This window comes from Gopherus flavomarginatus, chromosome 3 (assembly GCF_025201925.1).
Source record: "Gopherus flavomarginatus isolate rGopFla2 chromosome 3, rGopFla2.mat.asm, whole genome shotgun sequence".
Taxonomy (NCBI): domain Eukaryota; kingdom Metazoa; phylum Chordata; order Testudines; family Testudinidae; genus Gopherus; species Gopherus flavomarginatus.
In genome coordinates this window covers 106,049,396-106,068,796 of record NC_066619.1, presented here as the reverse complement: position 1 = coordinate 106,068,796, position 19,401 = coordinate 106,049,396, and the positions used below count along the sequence as shown (strand labels likewise).

Genomic DNA, 19,401 nt, shown 5'->3' with positions numbered 1-19,401 from the left:
GGCTGCTTGGAGGATATGACTCCAGCTGTAATTTACTGGAGGAGGAGGAAAATCTGAACCCTTGGAACTGGTGGAGGAATTAAATTTATGTGATCTACCTTTGTTTGTGGTGATCTCTGTGTGACACAGGCAAATGGTTGGTTTCAATAGAGAGACTCCCATTTCAAACAGAATTTTTAATTGAATTCCAGTATGTGAACACATCATTCATTTTCTTAGGGACGGACTTCTTTTATAGAGCTTAGAATATTAATTGAGGTCTTGCTCCCCATCCCATTCTCCCGTCACACACATTGAAAAAACATGGTTCTCTCACCATGGGCACAGCTCCTGTTTGGTCAGGCTGGCTGCTGTAACTCAAGGGGTGTTGTCATAAACAGATAGCTAAGGGTTAATGTCTCTTTCACCTATAAAAGGGTTAACAAACAGTGACCTGAAACACCTGACCAGAGGACCAATCAGGAGACAAAATACTTTCAAAACTGGGTTGAGGGAAGTTTGGGTGTAAGTTCTTTGTTCTTTGTCTTGGTTCGGTGACCCTCTCGGCTCTGAGAGTGCTCTCTCTATCTCCAGGCTTTCTAATCTTCTGTTTCCAAGTTGTAAGTACAAGGATAGTAAGACAATAGGTTTATATATATATTTTTTTTGTATTTACATGTGTGTAGTTGCTGGAATGTTTTAAATTGTATTCTTTTTGGATAAGGCTGTTTGTTCATTTTTTCTTTTAAGCAATTGACCCTGTATATTGTCACCTTGATACAGAGACCATTTTTATGTCTTTTTCTTTCTTTTTATATAAAGCTTTCTTTTTAAGACCTGTTGGATTTTTTTTTAGTGAGGGCTCAAGGGGATTGAGTCTGCAGCTCACCAGGGAATTGGTGGGAGGAAGAAGACAGGCGGGAAGAGAGAATCTCTTTGTGTTAGATTTACTAAGCCTGACTTTGCATAACCTCTGGGTGAGGGGGAGAGAGAGATTTGATCTCTCGGTACTTGTGTTTCAAGGACTTGAAGCAGGGAATCTCCTAGAGTACCCAGGGTGGGGAAATTTGGGAGGAGGTAAAGAGTGGGAAGGGAAGGGGGTTATTTCCCTTTGTGGTGAGACTCAGGGCATCTGAGTCTTGGGGTTCCCCAGGGAAGGTTTTGGGGAGACCAGAGTGAGCCAGACACTGGAATTCTCTGGCTGGTGGCAGCGATATCAGATCCAAGCTGGTAATTAAGTTTGGAGTTTTCATGCTAGCTTCTCATGTTCTGAACTCTAAGGGTCAGATCTGAGTAGGAAAGTTATGACAGGTGTGACATTTGGATTGTATTACATACTACTCCAAATGGTTTGAGTGACTACTGTGTGCTGTGTATTAGGGGAGGGAAGACCTGTTGTTCTGCAAATAACGTGAAAACCTGAAGACTGTGTAATAAACAGTCCTTTAAGGCTGATCGTTAAACAATGAAGATGGGGTTTTCTGGGAAGCCTAAGTGAGACCCTTGAGTAGCTCATGGCACCCAGCTCCCACTGAGTTTATTGTGATTTGGGTGCCTAACTCCCTTAGATTCCTTTGAAAAACCCAGTCTATTTATCTGCCAGGCAAAGGTTTTGTATAGCTCTGTAGTTTAAAACCCGATTCTCCTTTGTAAGGCTCTGGGACCATATGCCCTGTGCATTCACCACTCTTCCTGTATGTGCCTGATTCTTCCAGCTTTCATAATCACTAGTGATGGGGATTTCTTTGACTCCGTAAAGAATTTTTCAGTTTTCACTTTCCTTTCTTCTAGTGGGGGTCTGTTGCTATGTCACATGGTAGTTACAGGATCAGTCCTAGGTGAAATTTATGTTAAGGCAATGAGATACAAGGAAAGATCTGCTTTCAGTTATTCCTGGCCGATTTTTAATGCTTATCATTTGTAACCATTGTTGGGAATTTCTTGCATGAGGTGATATTTCTGCAGCTGATATCTCAGATATCGGGGCAGATATAACAAATAATTGAAATGACTGTAGACAAATCAGTGGATGGCTAAAAGGGAGATCAAACTGAGTCCTGATTATGACTGGCAGTGTCAGGAAAACCCTTCTGATCTCAATGGAAACATACAATGAGCCATGCTCAGAGTCTGCATCCTGAGCAATTGGCATTTGGTGCTGTTAAGTGAAACATCAACCTGAAGGAAAGCAACCAGCAGCTTATAAAGGCTTTTCTAAGAAGGAAATAAGTGTTAGTGAAAGGGAGCTTCAAATGGTGGCAGAATTTCTCAGCTGCTCTGGCGTAGGATAGTCCTGTTTCTTCTCATTTGCTAAAGAATTCTATGGTAATAGTTGAAATATTACAAAAGTGTGTAAGCAGCATAACTAGAATGTTCTGGCCTAATAATGTAGAGGTTTTTTTTTTTTTTATATGCATTCTTCAGTTTAGTCAAATCTGCTTTCTAGAGTCATTGGCTATGTGGGACTGAAATTATTTTCCTTGGGGTATAAGTTTTTGTCTTAAATCTGTACTGTACAGTAAATCCTTAAGTTTTAATGCCATAAACCAAAAAAGAAAATAGATTCAACTGGATTAAACTACTTGTATTGTTTATATTCCAGGCTCTTCAAATTTGCAATAAACAAACGATTTTAGATTTGAAATAGCTTGGATTTGTTTCTCAAATACACAATTCAGAGGAGGGAAATTCACTTTACTTTCTTAAACATTAAACATGGATTGAGTTGAAAATGAACTATGTTTATTCCACTTGTTAAAAGAAAACTTGGAGCCTGTTCCAACTTGAGATCACATGCTTTCTGGGAATATATAGGTCTTATAACAAATCTTGGAATGCAAATAACTGGCACATGACTACCTTCTGGGTGGGTGTGCAATTTATTTCAGAGAAATGTGGACCCTTCGTGTGTCTAGCTGGGCTGCTTGTAACTTGTGATGACGTAAAAGTCCTCAGTTATGTGGCCTCACCTTGCAACCCTGTTTAGCTGCTTTTCAGAGTGGACTTGATACTAATGCTGAATAACTAGCACTTGTATCTGTATGCATTTTGATGATATTTGTTTCTTTGAAAAATAGAAACAAGCAGCACACATTTTTGTTTTATGAAGCTGGTAGCCAGAAAGCTGCCAGTTGAAATAACTTCAGTGAACTGGCATCCAGCTATTCTTATCTCACGTGTAAAGGCTAAAACGATTGCATAGAGGGGATGGAATGCATCTGGGAATCTATTGCATATGTGATCTTTTGCAGCTGGGGAGGTGGATTGGCTATAATCAAGAGTTTAATCTCTTATCATACTCTTTTTAATTGCTGCATTTATTCCTAGCAATTATAGGGTTGGTTCAAAATTAAGATGAGCTGCATCTTCATAAAGATGAGAAAGAGAGGATAGAATTTAGTGTGCCTAATCAGTATAATACACACAATGGTTGGATCCAGTGTTCTCTCTCACTAAATTAATTCAGTCTATTTTTTACAGCTGGTGGATCCAAAGCAAAACAACATAGTCCTGCATGGTCACGGTGGTTAAGACATGATTCAGTTACCCATCTAAATTAGAATCTGCTCTTCAGAAAGCTGCATCTGGCAAAGAAAGTGCTGCACCTGTTTAAGACACATTTCTAGTATCCTTGCCATGTAGCAGAGTTAAAATGGAAACTGGCCACATCCTCAAAACCACCACACAATTTGGCATGACACGCAACCTCAGCATGGGAGAGGTCCGGGAGTGGAGTAGTAGTGTCACAATTGAGGTGCTTTAGTAGAGCTGCATGAGAAAAACTTGCCCGCCGTATGCCTCTGGCTCAAGCCAATGATCCCTCAGTCATTAGATTCACTTGCATATCTCTTTAAGAAGATCCAAACAATGTCACTTACTTATCACATCCTGTTTTGCACTCCACCTTAAAAATTGTGCTGGGGCCTGCTTGCAGCCTGTTATTTTCAAGTCTGATCCAAAGTCCACTAAACATCATGGGAGTTTTTGCATTGACTTCAGTGGGCTTTGGATCAGGCCCTTAATGCCCTCTAAAAGGAGGTGTACCAGGAGGATCTGGCATCATGAGTATCATGTCAAGTGGATAGAGGTTGCTTCAGAACTGAAACGGCGAATATATCCAGCTCTCCTTACTTGGGGGGCGGGCCTCTACACACATGTATGTTTCAAAATCTATACTCGAATTTAAAAAAAACCAAACTGTTATGCCTCTAAGGATACATGAGCAATAGTATCAGGAATGCAGCACCAGTGCCATTGCAAGGGTCCAGCGGACAATGGTGTTATATATCTTGTCCGTCAGCCCTGCAGCTTAGCCCCACCACTTCCTTTAAAAACAAAAAGCTATATTCAATGCTGCTGCCAGAGAGTAACAACTTGCTTTTTCACCCATGCGGCCCATATATATGTGACTCATTTTCCAAAACTGGGCTTGGACTGTGTAAGATAAAAGAACAAGTACAGAGACGCAGAAGAAAAATTGGCTTGATCGCTACCCTGAAAATCTTATTTTTTCTTAACGGTTGCCAATTTATGGCCTGGCTCTGATCTCACGCTGGTTTAACACCATTGACTTCCACAGAGTAACCGCACTTTCACATCAGTGTCAGTTAAAGTAGAATCAAGCCTTTGGAGTGAATCTAACAATATGGTTTGATTATCACTTCAACCTGTGCAGTCTGAGTATTTTTACATGAACTAACTTGTTAGTCAAGTGCAGTTTCCATATACCTCACCCATGTAACTGAGGGCAAAACTGGGCCTTCAAAACACAATTTTTTTAAATTATAAATATTTACTTGTTGCTTTTTTTCAGAAAAGGGCTCTTCAGAAGGCATCAGAGAATTAGAAAACATCTGTCCTCTGTTAAGCGATTTAGCCCTTTGGTGCCTTTAGAGATTGCAGATTAACTGTGTTCCTAGAGAAGCCACACCTGAATTGCCATATGGATATCTGTGGCAATAAAACTAAAAGGAATGCCTTGAAAAAAGGTGTAATGCTTTCATATGTGCTCTGCAGCACAGCATGCATAGGATTAATCAATTATTTCACGAAGTGTAAGCTACCTATAACTTTTCTTAACACATGTCAAACTAATAAGTGGTCTTATTGTAAGACACTTGTAGCAATAACTTCTTAAAGGAAAACAAATGCAGAAACCACTATGTAACAAATAGAATAAAGTAGGAAGAATAGAGACCCATCAAATAAAGTGAACTCATACTGTAATATACGGGGGAGTTTAATAGTGTACTGATCATTGTGAAAATCAGACATTTCTGTAATGTTAATCTCTATAATATCATGAATTAGCACAGGCGTAGAAACACACACAAACAGAGTACCAAATTCATCTCCGTGTAAATGGGTGCAATTTGCCCCAGACCCCACAGAGGCCCCCACGAGAATATAATATTCTCTAGTTTTGCAATTTTTTTTGTGGAAGGGGCCCCTGAAATTGCTTTGCCCCAGATCCCCTGAATCCTCTGGGCGGCCATGAGTGCAACTCCAGTGAAGGCAGTCTGCTTTGTCTCTTTTCTACAGTTTTCATTTCCCCCTTATTTAGTTGTTAAGGACATACAATGTACCACTAAGTCATGGCGAATTGTAATAGTAACTAATATGACGGGGGTTACGTTACCAAAGTTAAGCCTCAGCATTCCTATGTGATCTAGATGTGTCCAAATGCTTGAGCAGAGCCAGCTGACCTCAGTGTTGGCGCATTGTATAAAAGTGCTGTCTTCTCTTCAACCAGCCTTGTTTCTGGGTGCTTGCCCTGTATAATATGTGACTGTGAGAACATCTGCTACAGCACACCCCGCCATCTCTGATAGGATTAGAAAATTCCCATTTTAGAACATTCCCTCAGTATTAATAGTTAGGATAAATAATACACTCTTAGTTCCTGCATTACAAATACAAGCAATGGTACCTTTACACTGAATAACACATTTCTCACACTGTAAGTCCCAGTTGGTTAACAGTTTTAAAGACTGAGGGCAGCAGGCATAATGCCCAACTCAGTAGGTATTGAGGGTTTGAATTTGGATCTAGGTCTAGGGCTGTGATATGTTCTAAGTCTGTTCTGAATAGACAGATATGTAACTGTTCACTGCCCCAGATCAGTCAATGCTTTCTCTTCTACCTGTGAATAACACTGGAGTCTTTGCCAGGATTCAGATTTCATTACAAAAGTTGTACATAGCTCTGTTTATGATGGTAAAGTGATTTCTGTGTTGATCTGTCTCTGCTTCTGAGAAGAATCCCTGCAGATTTACAGCTAACACAGGTTCCCAGACTACTATACCACTGGTTAGATGCTTAAGATTGTCCGCTGCAAAAGTTTTCCCCCTATTTTTGTTCATTCCTCTAGTCTGTTCTAAATACAATTAAAATGCAACTTTCTTTAGGGATGGCCCAAAGTGCAATGAGCCAATTTTTCAATGAGTACTTTAGTTGGCCTCCATTTGTACACATATACTTTACAAGCCCAATCACCTGCACAGATTGTGGAATTTCTCCTCGAAAAACCAATTGTTCAAATGGGATTTTCTTCTTTTCTAGTGCAGCAAAAATACTCATATGAACAATCCCATATGACAGCCCCTTTCTCTGCAAGCACAGAAAATGCCTGCTCTCACTGCTGTATAAAATGCTCTTTCATATTAATCCTCCCTTGTCTCGAGGCTGCGATGGAAAGTGAACACTAAAAGGGTGAAATTAGGTACCCTAAATAGCCATCTACTGCGAACACCACATTAATGCCCAGCGGTTAGGAATTTCAGCAAAACATCTTTCTGCAGGGTCTGCTAAGACCTGCAGCATATCTGATATGCAGAAAGACTAAGTGAATTACAATAAGATTGATTTAAGACAAGTTTTTCTTCACTAATCTCCTGGGTTATGTTTTTTTTTTTTTCCTCTTCTAGAGTTCCAGAACAGCTCGGTCTGAAGAAGACCGAGATACACTGTGGGATGCCTGGGGTTCATGGAGTGAATGTTCACGCACTTGTGGAGGAGGGGCTTCCTATTCACTCAGACGCTGCCTGAGCAGCAAGTAAGTTGATAAATGCTTTTATCTTAGCGGTGGGAGAACTCAACACGCTGACATATGTCACTGCATAAAGAGCAGTGGATGTGTTGGATGGTGCTGAAATTCTAGCCTCAGTGGAAGAAGGTTACTTTTTTTTTTAATTCAGGCAACCAGCCAGCAGGTTTGATAGTCCACTATACCATTTAAAATATGAAACCCATAGAGGAACAAAAGTTTTCTGCACAGTTTTACCTAAGCATACTGTACCTTGCCAGCTATTGAAAAGTGAAACTCCCATTCACCATCTATGTTTGAGTGGTAATCCTTTTCACACCCACATCCTGGACTGGAGCTAATTCTCCATGTTTAGCACCCTAGAACCTTTAGTCGCACAGAGATTTTAAATGCATCACATAGACACAAAATAATATATTGGGCTGTATAAGTGAGAATGATAACAGCTCTACAGAGTGGATCTGCTGTAATTTAGGTCCTTGTGCTTAAATAAGGAGAAGGAAGAAGGCAGAGTCAGAGAGCGTTTATGGAATCAACTCATAAATAAGTTCCATTGGTCTTTAATACAGTAGGTTTTTACTGCCCCATTCACACAGAATCAATTCTTCCTGCCTTATGAAACCAGATGAGAGGTTGTGTCCAATCAGAGATTGATCTCCATATTTTTAATGTGGAATGCAGGGGATTATTATGTGTGCAACTTCTGCTAGCCGGTGACAATAAATTGTAAAAAGTAAAATTTGACCTTGAACTAGCACTGTCATAAATGTAGAACTGTTTTTCCTTTTTTTCTGGTTTGTATGCAGTTCCAGATTTAAAAAGTGTTAAATGATTAATTTTTGTGCTGGGCAAGCATTTTACAATTAAAAAAAAGAAAAGAAAAGCCAGTGGAGTGTAAGGGAGGGAGGAAAGAAACACACCCGAACATTGGAGATTTTGAAATAAACCTAAATACATGACAGTTCAAAACCTGGCAAGACTACGTGAAGAAATACCTGAGGGTATATGTGTGGAACAGTTCATTGCTTGATACATTTGATCACATTATAGAAATGTATTTGCTATATAGAATTGTACAACAAATAAAATTAAAAGGAGGAAGCTACAATTTTTTATACAAATTAAAAATTGGCAAGTTAGCTCAATGTTGTGGAACAAACCAACCCACAAAGCAAACCTAAAGATTTCTTCTCCTATGAGAAATGTTCATGGTATGTGATGGCTCCCAGAACAGTAAGGGAAAACAGATAGGGAGCCCATCTTTTCAGTTCTGAAGCTATGCAAAGAATACTTGCTCCATTTCTAAATGAAATGCAGCTGACTAACTGAAATCAATTTCTTTCCAACCTGCAGTTGCCAATGTTCTGATTAGTCTCACAGTGCTCCTGCTGTTCGTTAGGTTCAGTATTGTTTTGCTGTTAAACTTTTGTGGCAATTGTGCAAGTATGAAGTGTTAGCTTGAAATTCTGTTTTCAGATCCCCATGGAAGATCCTAACTCTGACATTCTGATGTACTTACATTCAGCACACTCCAATTAACGTCAGTGTTTGCATAAGTCAATAAAATAACATAATAGGTATGTAGGACATAATTCTCCTCTGAGCTGCATGGTTTATCTCCAAACTAATATTCTGTGCAGAGCTACTTTTGATACCAGTGGGATATAAATACATGTACTATAGGAGGAGCAGAATATTGGAGTTGAGATCTGGTGTAAGGTTTTTGGTTATTAAGTAAGAGATAATTAATTAGTAATGCCGTCAATTCCTTTTGAAAATGTGGTTTAAATATAATGTCTAAATTCTGGCCTCAGTTATATGGTTACAACCCTTAGTGAAGTCAATGGGGCTTGCACATGTGTAAATGAGAGAAGAGTTTGGCCAAATATATATTATTATATTACTGCATATTGCATGAGCAGAAAAGAGAGCGAAAATAATATCCACAAAAACAAAAGGGCTATGCTGTACTGCTTCTAATAGTTTTTACAAATGCAAAGGAGAAATAATGAGAGAAGCTGTGGATTTTAATCTCGCTATCACTCCCCCACACACATGTATTTTGCATGTACAGTACATTTAAGATGTGGGACCCAGTTGTGTGATACTTATTTGCATTTGACCCAGTGGACAGCCCATTGGGCTGCAAGTCAGGGGAGCTGTGTTCTAATCTTGGCTCTGCGACTTTTAGGCAAGTCACTTTGCCTCCCTGTGTCTGTTTCCTCTCCCACATGTTCAGGCTTGTCTTTTAGACTATAAATTCTTCAGAGTTGGAACTGTCATACAGTGCATGGATGGACAGTGCATAGCACAAGGGGTCCTGATCTCATTTAGGGACTACAGGAACTATTGTAATACCAATAATAAAATAACTAAATTAGGAACACAGGCATTGTCAGACTGGTACAGACCCGAGGTCTCTCCAGTCCAGTATACTGTCTTTGATAGTGGCCAGCTCCAGATGCCTCAGATAAACGTTAGGAACTCCCATATGTGATTTAATCTGCTCCATGAAGATGTTGTCCTAATCCATAGTAGTTAGATGGATTTAAATCCTGAAGCATGCAACTTTTAATCCATTCAAATATTCTTTGTTAGCTTTAATTTTTATAACTTTGGATATTCGTGTTATCTGTATAACTGTCTAATACCTCTTTGAATCTTACTAAATTATTTGCCTCAATGATGCCCTGTAGCAGTGAGTTCCACAGTCTAATTTTTTATGGAGTGAAAAAGTAGTTCCCTTTTTATTTAGTTTTTGAATTTGCTGTCTTTTCAGGTTCATTGAATGTCCCCTTATTCTTGTGTTGGGAAACAGGGAGAACAGAAGTGCTCAATCTGCCTTCTCTATACTGTGACTTTTATCATAAAAAACAGACATCACAATATTAAAATCCATGAGCTATGGAGAAGGGATGACACATTCTCTAAATCTCGTTCTTGAGGCTTAAGGGAAAGGGGATAGGTGAGGCACTCTGTATGCTAACAAAACACCACAAAGTACTTAAATTTCAGTATGGTGGCACAAGACAGTATCAGCAATGGAGGCCTGACGTAGGGAGATTCCGCACACCCTGGCACTGTGGGGATGATCTTCATGCAGCATCTCTACAGGTTTTCTTGAGGGGGGGATTAAGATTTTGCTGCAGCATGGCAGCCCTGGGAATGTCCAGTGGGTCTGCACAGTACATGCATCCACTGATCCAAAATTTTCAGGTATGGGAGAGCAGCAGGTCACATCTGCTACTGCTTCCTATGCCTTGTGGTAGCAGCAATGGCACTGCTTTCACACAGAGGAAATTTGTATTAGCTGCTAAATACTATGTTTATGGGAGCCCTAGAAATACATAGATAGACCAGATAGAAAAGCCCTTATACATGAGCTTGGCTCCATTCCCCAGGACCTAGCCTTTATTTATTGCCTACTATAGGAATTGAAGCTATTTCAACACCCAACTGGAATGAAAATAACATTATATCCTTCAGCTTTGTGACTGATAGAATACGTGTGCATTGCAATCAAGTAAAGAATATTCGCAGCATGTGTGTTGATGCAAGTGGATTTGCACAGGAAAAATAGGTGGCTGAGAACTCCTCATATATTTCATACCTATTTTGAGTCCAACTTTCACTGGAAATATTTTACAGTTGCAAAGAGCTGTCACATCAATTCTGTTAATGTAAATTCACCCCACCCTAATCTTATAAATACACAGAGAGCTCTGGAATTATAATTTGCATGTTAACAGGCATTGCCATAATATTAAAATTGTTCTACTGCTTCTGGTCTTGGCTGGAAGGCAAATGTGATTTCCCACCCCCCCATACTCTTCCAGATTCTTCATGAAGTCATAATAAGGAAGGAAGGAGGAGACATCAGGAAAGCAGAAACTCATGGGACCATAGGAATGATTTTAGGAGATAATAGGTTAATTGAAAATCCAGGGTATTTAGTTAGAATTCTTAGCCATTATTGTTGCTGCTGTTTCCGGCAGAAGGATGGAACATGGCTGTGTGAATGTAAAGCAGAATGCTTAGTGGAATGTGAAATCCCATGGACACTGACCTGCTGAATCCGAGTTTAAGGGTCAAAATCCATTATCATCATTCTTTCTTCTAGGAAATCCTGTATAAACTGCTTCACAGGATGGAGGTTTTCTTGACATTAGATGGGTGATATATGTGTGGTAGGGAAAGAAAGTAAACATTAACATCTTCCTGCCAAGCTCTCCTCAACAATAAAAGCAATAGGGGTGAGAAAGGGAGGGAATCCACACAAGTGAGTCACAATCCTAGCATTGTTTAGTGTTTTCATGCCTGTCCAGTCACTTGTTTGAATTCATTTTTTCTTATTAAGTACCTCCCTTCCTTCCTGATGATGACTTCTCCTTGGTAATATGTCCAAACCACAAATCCAGCTGCACCAGCCCCACTGGTTTTGCTAACTGAAATGGTCTCTGAATTCATCTGGCATTGGGGAGCAGTCCCGTCCCACTCTTTTCTCACTAGCCTTTACAAACGGTGCAAGGTATCCATTCAGCCAGAGTGGCAGATGCACATCACTCGGAGGACTTGAAGCTAGTGACGTAGTGAGTTGGATTTTAGGGAAGGGCTCAGCATTCCTATTATTACATATGGGAGAGTGGATCTAATGGCTCTGCTAAGTTAGAATCATCCTTGGTTCTACTCCAGCTAGATTCAGTTACTCAGTATAGTAGCCATTGATAGACACCTTTTCTTTGTGGAATGAGAGAGGATAAATGACGTACTTTTATGATGCCTGTATACTGTGTAACATTTTTCCGGGACGGTGTCTAGTTGTGGATTTGTTCCATCAGACACTAGATGTCATCTCTTCTTGATGCTGCAGATTATCAGTTAAGGAATTAAAATAACCCTACCTCATATAGACCTGTGATTCTGAAACTGCTGTGTGTATGGTGCACTCACGTGGTGCACTGGCTGCTTTAAAATGCAATATCAGAACAAGAATCCATTATAACAACACTGATTAACATTGTGAAGATGGTACACCAAGTACTTGTGAGTTTGAGATATGTTATGCTATGTCTTGTTTAAGAACTGCTGCAATATATCCTTGGTTCTAAGGTCCATAGCATAGTCTACTATCGCATTATTAACCTTGGTGCTCCAGCACTTTTTCCAAGCCTCAGTTCAGAATAACTGTTGAGGTCTACACTCCTGATTTGTGGATGCAATCATGTACTTAGCTGTCTCAGTAATGTCAATTGCCAGAGCACCTGCAAAAATGTAGGCCTAGCTAACACTGGGCTAGAAATGTAGTCACATAAAGCTGGTGGATATTATTGATGTAAAGAATAATAACAATCACAAGATGGGAGGGTGACGATGATGATCATTTCTGAGGTGCCCTTGTATAGCATTACAATATGACACTATACGTTGGGTCATATAAAATGGGTCTATTTGCATATTTTCAGCATGAAACAAATAGTGTAAAAACCAAATGACAAATTGAAGATAGGTTTATCTGTAATATTTTAACACAGATCACCACAGATTGTAAGAATTCTTTTACTGTAGTGTAAAGGAAACCTTAGATTTAGGAAGATATAATGCATGTGTCCTTCTCGTACAACTGAGATGGGTAGGGTTTTTCTCTCTTTCCCAAGACTCTATGTACAAAACTTATTTAGTAGAGAGTGAAAAAATTTCTTTAGAAATAAAATTTCTATAGTTGTTTTTTTTTTTTTTTTAAAAACCCACCTATAGAATTCTAAGAACATAAGAAGTTCTGTATTAGATCAGAGAGTAGTCCAATACCCTATTGCTGACAGAGGCTAGTAACATGCTTCAGAGGAGGGTACACACTTGCTGTACTGCCCCCAGGGAAGTCTCCTCCTCCTCCTTCCCCCAACTAATTAGACAGTTGGCTTATTTTCCGAAGCATGAGGATTGATTGCCTTTCCACAATTCCTTATCGTTTTAATGTTTACTGTTATAACTCTGGATATTTTTATTATCCATTAGAAATGTTTAATTTTGTTTTGACTTCTGGTAAGCTCCTGGCATGAATCATACCTTGTGGCAATGAATTCCATAGGCCTAATTATGCATTGCATGGAAAAAGGTTTCCTAGTCTCAGTTGTGAATGTGACACCTTCTTTAACATGGCTGTCATTCTCCGTTAAGCTCTGCTTTTTTTTTTTTCTTTTTTTCTTTTTTGTAGTTTCCAAAAACCCGGTATGGGACTTTTCCAAGAGGTAGGCTGGATGGTAGGGCCACCGTTCTTCAGGGACCTTCTTAATGGAACTCCTACTCTGAGGATGACATCTGGAGTCCCTGAGGGTATGACTACACTGCAGTTAAACACTGGCTGGCTCAAATCAGCTGACTTGGGCTAGCAGGGCTGTGGGGCTGTAAAATGGCAGTGTAGGTGTTTGGGCTCGGGCTGGAGCCTGAGTTCTGGAACCCCATGAGAGGGATGGTTCCCAGAGCCCAGGCTACAGCCCGATCCCAAACTTCTACACCACAGTTTTACAGCCCCGCAGCCCAAGCCTCGTGAGCCCAGGTCAGCTGACAAGGTCTAGCTATGGATTTTAATTGCAGTGTAGACATCAAGTATCAGAGGGGTAACCGTGTTAGTCTGGATCTGTAAAAGCAGCAACGAGTTCTGTGGCACCTTATAGACTAGCAAATGTATTGGAGCATGAGCTTTTGTGCATCCGACGAAGTGGGTCTTCACCCACGAATGCTCATGCTCCAATACGTTTGTTAGTCTATAAGGTGCCACAGAACTCGTTGCTGCTAATGTAGACATCAGTGGCTGTCTCTAGCGTTTTGTGACTGGCTTTTCCATGTTGCTTGGCACCCTCTGTGACTGTTTTTAATCACTTATATCATCATCTCTTCCTTGGAATTTTGTTTTCTTTCCTAAGTTTATGTTGGCTGGTAACATCTGGACTGGTCTCAGTTTTGTTCTAAGTCATATTTCACAACATCCCAGTTACTGTATTTGAGATGGGTCCTTTTCGAAAGTAACAAGTGCACACCCTAATTAAAATAAATAACTGTTCTAGTCATTATTTCCTGTGCTTCCTTTGTTACATAGTCACTTTTTAAATGTTCTGAGCAGCGTAGGAATGATTTTTTTAAAATAACTCTTAAAATTTATTCTTTATAATGTTCCCTCTGCTATCACTGGATTAGAAATTCCATACCCTACATAGCAGAAATGTTTGTGGGGTAAAAGTGGCATTGTTATTAATAACATATGTATCCAAAAGTTTAGATACAGTGTTCTAATGAAACACATATGATCATTAAATAGGGTCATTATAACACTTGTGGAATCATTAAGCAGCCTGTACAGGAAAAGTGATTTGATTTGGGAGAATGATTCTCACTGACACCATCATCCTAGAATAGAAACCGGGCATGTGTGTATGTACGTAATATTGTCCTGTGCTTACAGATCTCAAATCTGGATGAAACTCTGAATATCATTATTTGGTAGAATTCACTTGGCTAATTTGAACATCCTAGCCTCAGTTTTGTTTTGTTTGTTTTAGTCGCTGTGGGCTAAACAAGTTTCACAGTGATTGGGGGAACTTCTGGTGTTTTAATTTGGTGGGGAAACATCCCCATTTTTCCATAGATGTTACAGGTTCTAACTAAGATAGTGTCAAAAACTCCAAGTTTAAATCCTAGTTTTGAGTTAAAAGTCTGTCTACTGAGATGTAACCCACAGTATGAAAATTCTTGGGAATCCCTCATTTAGATGGTAAATATGCCCTGGTTCACCTGAAGAGTTTATGCATGTTCATAATCCTTTCAACGAATCTGTTCCGATTTTTGAACAAAAAAGTATGAAACCAGGCAAGTTTTTTGTGTAGTTTGGAGTTTCATTGCAAATATTTTGCACAACTGTATTATCTACAGGCAAGAAGTTATACTGTCATTCTCTAAAGCTCCTACAGAGAGAAATAGATTAGATGTGCAAGAAAGTGAGCATTATAGTGCAGTCATGTAGTTCAGATCCAGATTCAAACTTCCTCAAAGTTTACTGTGTTTCAGAGTCTAGAATTTAGTTTGGCCCCTTGGGACCAGCCACAAAATTTAAATCTAGATCTGAGGTTTTACTGAGGTCAGGCATGGTCAGATCTGGGATTTTATTATTTTGCATCCCAAAGACAGTCTAGATGCTTTTGGCTCAGACCCATCTCTGTGCTACAGTAGGCCAGGTTATATTCGTTTAGGTTTCCAAGAGTAACTCGCTGTACTGTACTTGCTTTCCATTGGAGTGATGAAGAAAGCCGTGATTGTTTTTTTGTTTTTTTTTTTACTGAAAAACATTTATTTTAATTCTAATCCTTTCATTCTCTGCCTCTCTTGGCTATAGAGCAACTGCAAAAATATTTGCAAATGTAATGGGCTTTGTGTATATATACAGTATGCACTGTATGTGTATTTTACTGATAAGTCTAAAGCCAAAGGCATTGTTTTAAATTGTTCTCAGGGAAAGCAAAGATACTGAAGTGACAAACAAACCAGAGAGAGACTAAATATATGAAAATAAACATAAGTCTAAAAGCAATCTGGCCAAGTGTGGGCACTTTTTTTTTCTTCTTTAGCATCTGTATTAGTCTCTAACTTTCTCCCAAGTTTTATTGTTGCCAATTTAGTTAGACTAGAGATGTCTTACTGAGGATTATTACTATAGTCTAACAGTCACTGTTCAGATAGCTTGTAAGACAGCAAAAGAGTTGTTGAAAGTAGAAACTGACACACATGGGGGTGGGGAGAAGCAAAACACTATGGTCTCTACAGCATTACAAGACCAAACCCCACATTTGGACATGAGTGTGGTGACTCTATCAGAATTTGAACTAGGATCCAAATTTTGTAACTAACCTTTATTTCAGTAATGGGCCAAATGAAACTTTGGGATCTCAACCCTCCTTGCCCACAAATATCCGTGTGTTCGAAATATGGATCCAAATTGTGTCTCCAACCCATCCCTGATTTTGACACTTCAAAGGGATAGCAACATTCACTGTGCTGACTGCCATGTCATTCTTTGTCTCCAGTAGTTTCTTCTGCAACTGTTGCTGAAACCAGTGGGAGTCCTGGGTGCAGATCTTCTCATGATTAGACTTTTAGACCGGGGTGTTCAAATGTACAGTGTTGGCCTAACTTTGCTCCTGTTGAAGTCCATAGTAAAACCCCCATTGGATTAATTGTGAGTGGAGTTAAATCTATGCTCCGTTTTGAAAATCCCACCCTTAGTTATATAGAGACAGGCAAGACCAGACATGACTTTGGTTTTGTGAAGTCCCGTCGCTCATGTTAAGGTTGTAGAAAACCAAGACAAACATGATTAGGGTCTCAGACCCATTCTTCTCAATTTTCAGTGGAAGCAAAAACAAGGTTGTGATTTGGGTTTTGCCATTCATTCATTGGTCAAGAATTTGGTTGGCCATATTGTGATTCTGGCTGTTATTGACCAGGGTCTTTGTTTGTCTGAATGCTCAAAGAGAGGTTAGATAAGTATGGTTTTAACACGTGTAACATCTTCAGGTAATACAGTTTATTTAACCATTATCTTCGTCACTTTCTTTTGGTTGAATAGAGTAAAATAATAGCAATGTTGTCTCCTTTTCCGCTGCTCAGCAGCACTGAGTATGTGCTCCCATTTTCATGTGCTGTTCCACTGGTGACTAAGGGAAAATGCAGCGATGGGTAAGGCCATGCCTATAATGTTGCCCTTAACTTTAAGAGTGTATATACCCCAGAATGTAATCAAGCTAATTGCAACCACATTATATGCACTCAGCCACTATAAATTAATAAAATAAAACACTACATACTTAAGGGTTAATTTAAAAACAGGCTATCAGAAGCAAGGCCAAAACTACTGCCAATTTTGCTAATCAGAATGGGAGAAGGGGAAAAAAAGTAAATAACTAAAAATGAGGAAAAAAAAAAGTAAACAGCCTTAAGTCTAAATGTCTCTGATATTAAAAGTTTATTAAAAGTTTAAAAAAACCTGATAATTTCATAGAGGTCATTATAACCTACGTGTTTTGTAATGTTATAAAAAGATTAAATAAAAAAGTGTAGTTTGAAACAGTCCTCTGGAGCTATCCTGGGAAAGCTATCCTGACATCTTTACTTCCCAGCAGGGAGGCGTTTGGCCAGCACTGACCCATCGTTAATTACTCAGTATCATCTCAGAATATAGGTAAATATCTGGGATGCTCTAAATCTATTGTTTATGTCTGTGTGTGCTTAAATGTAATAAACTGCAGTTTTAAATAAAGCATGCTTACCTGCATAAATCCTATCAGATGGAATTTCTGTGTTCGTATTAATTTATTCCTGACACCATCTGGAGTAAAATAGTTAAGTTTCCCCTGCTGTGGGTTCTGAAAACCCTGGGTAACAATAAGATATTAAACTATTAAAGTTCACTAATTCTCACATCTGATTGTTGATCAAGCTCTCTCTACTGGGCAGAGTTGTCACAAAAAAAAAATCAAATTTTTGATAAAAGTTACCTGCAAAATTCAAAAGGTGAAAACTTTTGCAATCAGTTCTACTGCTAGTTATATCCAAGTTAATGGTCCTCTGACTGGTGGCCCTGTGAAGAGATGGTTGGTCAACATGGTGCTGGTTCTCCTCTATGGTGCCACTGAAGAGGATTTAAAAACTACTAAAAATGAACCACTAGTATTACTTTTCCATAGAAACAATTGCTGTAGTTTCTGCAGGAATGCTATGTGTTCATGAGTGGTAGAGCATGATATAATCCACAAGATTATTGTTAAAGTGTGGGCCATACGGAAAAACTTGGAGAACTTCTAATCTAAGTCAGTCAGCTCCTAACTATGAAAGGACATACACCAGGAAAGAAATATTTTCCTTGCATTAATGTCAAATCTTAAAAAGACCCTCAGTGGCTGAAAAGCAGATTGTTTACATGCGCGATTGAGATTTTCAAACACTCGCAAGGTCTCAGGGTGTTTGCATCCTCATTTTGGTTCAGGCCTATATTTAGTTAAAGTAATTTATTTCTCTTTACTCTGTACAACAATGGCTCTCTTGTTATAACAGCGGCCCTTATTTTGCGTTCAGTGGTATTGGGGTCAATCCAGAGTAATTCAGTTAACTTCAGTAGATTTACATCAGTGTAACACAAAGCAGAATTTGGCGTAGAGTCTCCCTTTTAAACTTAAATTTAGTGCCATCACACAAAGGGCCAGTGTTTGTTTCAATTTAATTGTGATAAATTATTTACACCAGAAATGCTGATTCCCTAAAATTGAGACTGTCTGAAATGTTATTTATGCCCAGGTATTAATCTCTAATCATTTTAAGCCTCCTGCATTACTACTTCTAGACTTGCTCTCACTTTAGGTCATTATCCTACTCTGCTTCCCACATGTGGGCCTTTGGCAACTTGAGACGTATGACTTGTGTTTTGATTTTCCTAGCCAGGTCGCTGACTGCAGTGAGTGAAGTTGGCATTTTGCCTTCTGGTTGTTTATTTTGTTACTGCTACAGAAAGTTATTCATAAGATGTATTTCTAAATTTGCCAGGGCATTTTGGCTTGTCTATCCCTGCCCACTTTTCTTGTTTTAAAGTTAACTATTCCCATTACATTTCTGATGTTTCACGGGACAAGGTGTGGGAGTCTAGCAGAAGCTGTTAATCTTCTAGATTTAAAGAGCTAAATTTTCTAAAATCTGCAAGGTTAAGTTGCATGCGCAAAACATGGGGCAGCTCAGTGGCAACGTAACAACAGGAAATTGTAAGTTCTTTGGACAGTTTCTCATGTTGAGCATGTTAACAGCATGTTTTACACACACAATATAGGCACACTCCACCAAGTTATTAAAAAAAAGAATTTTTTGGCCTTGATTTTCAGCACTTGGGCCTGCTCTCTTGCTACGTTGGATGACTAGGAAAAAGAAAATAAGAGAAATGAGCCACCTGTTTTCAGGGCCAGTGCAGGGATGTTTCGCGCCCTAGGCGAAACTTCCACCTTTCACCCTCCCCCACCCTGCGCCCCTGCCCTAAGGCACCCCCCCACGGCAGCTCCCCCCCCTCCGCCCTGAGGTGCCCCCACCGTGGCAGCTCTCTGCCCTGAGGTACCCCCCCCGCCCCAGCCCACCCCTGCCCCGCATCCTCCCTGAGCACGCCGTGGCTGCTTCACTTCTCTAGTCTCCAAGCTTGTGGCGCATAAGCTGATTGGCGTCACAAGCCTAGGAGGCGGGAGAAGTGAAGCAGCTCACCCCTGCTCCGCCTCCTTCCCAAGCACGTCATCGCTGCTTCACTTTTTTCCCGCCTCCCAAGTGTGTTCTATAGGCTGCAAAAGCTGCCTGTCTTTCTA

General features: G+C 39.6%; 1 protein-coding gene across 5 annotated transcripts in view; it reads left to right on the top strand.

Annotated features, from left to right (window-relative positions):
• The window catches only part of ADAMTSL1 (ADAMTS like 1), a 703,248-nt gene that overhangs the window by 448,468 nt on the left and 235,379 nt on the right, over positions 1-19,401 (top strand). For all 5 annotated transcript variants that reach the window (XR_007773162.1, XR_007773161.1, XR_007773160.1 and 2 more), the window contains one exon: positions 6,906-7,033. Coding sequence is in view for 1 of the 5 variants with exons in the window: in XM_050944097.1 (XP_050800054.1) it covers positions 6,906-7,033 (128 nt within the window). In the remaining 4 variants the exon portion in view is untranslated. The remainder of the gene's footprint in view (positions 1-6,905; positions 7,034-19,401) is intronic.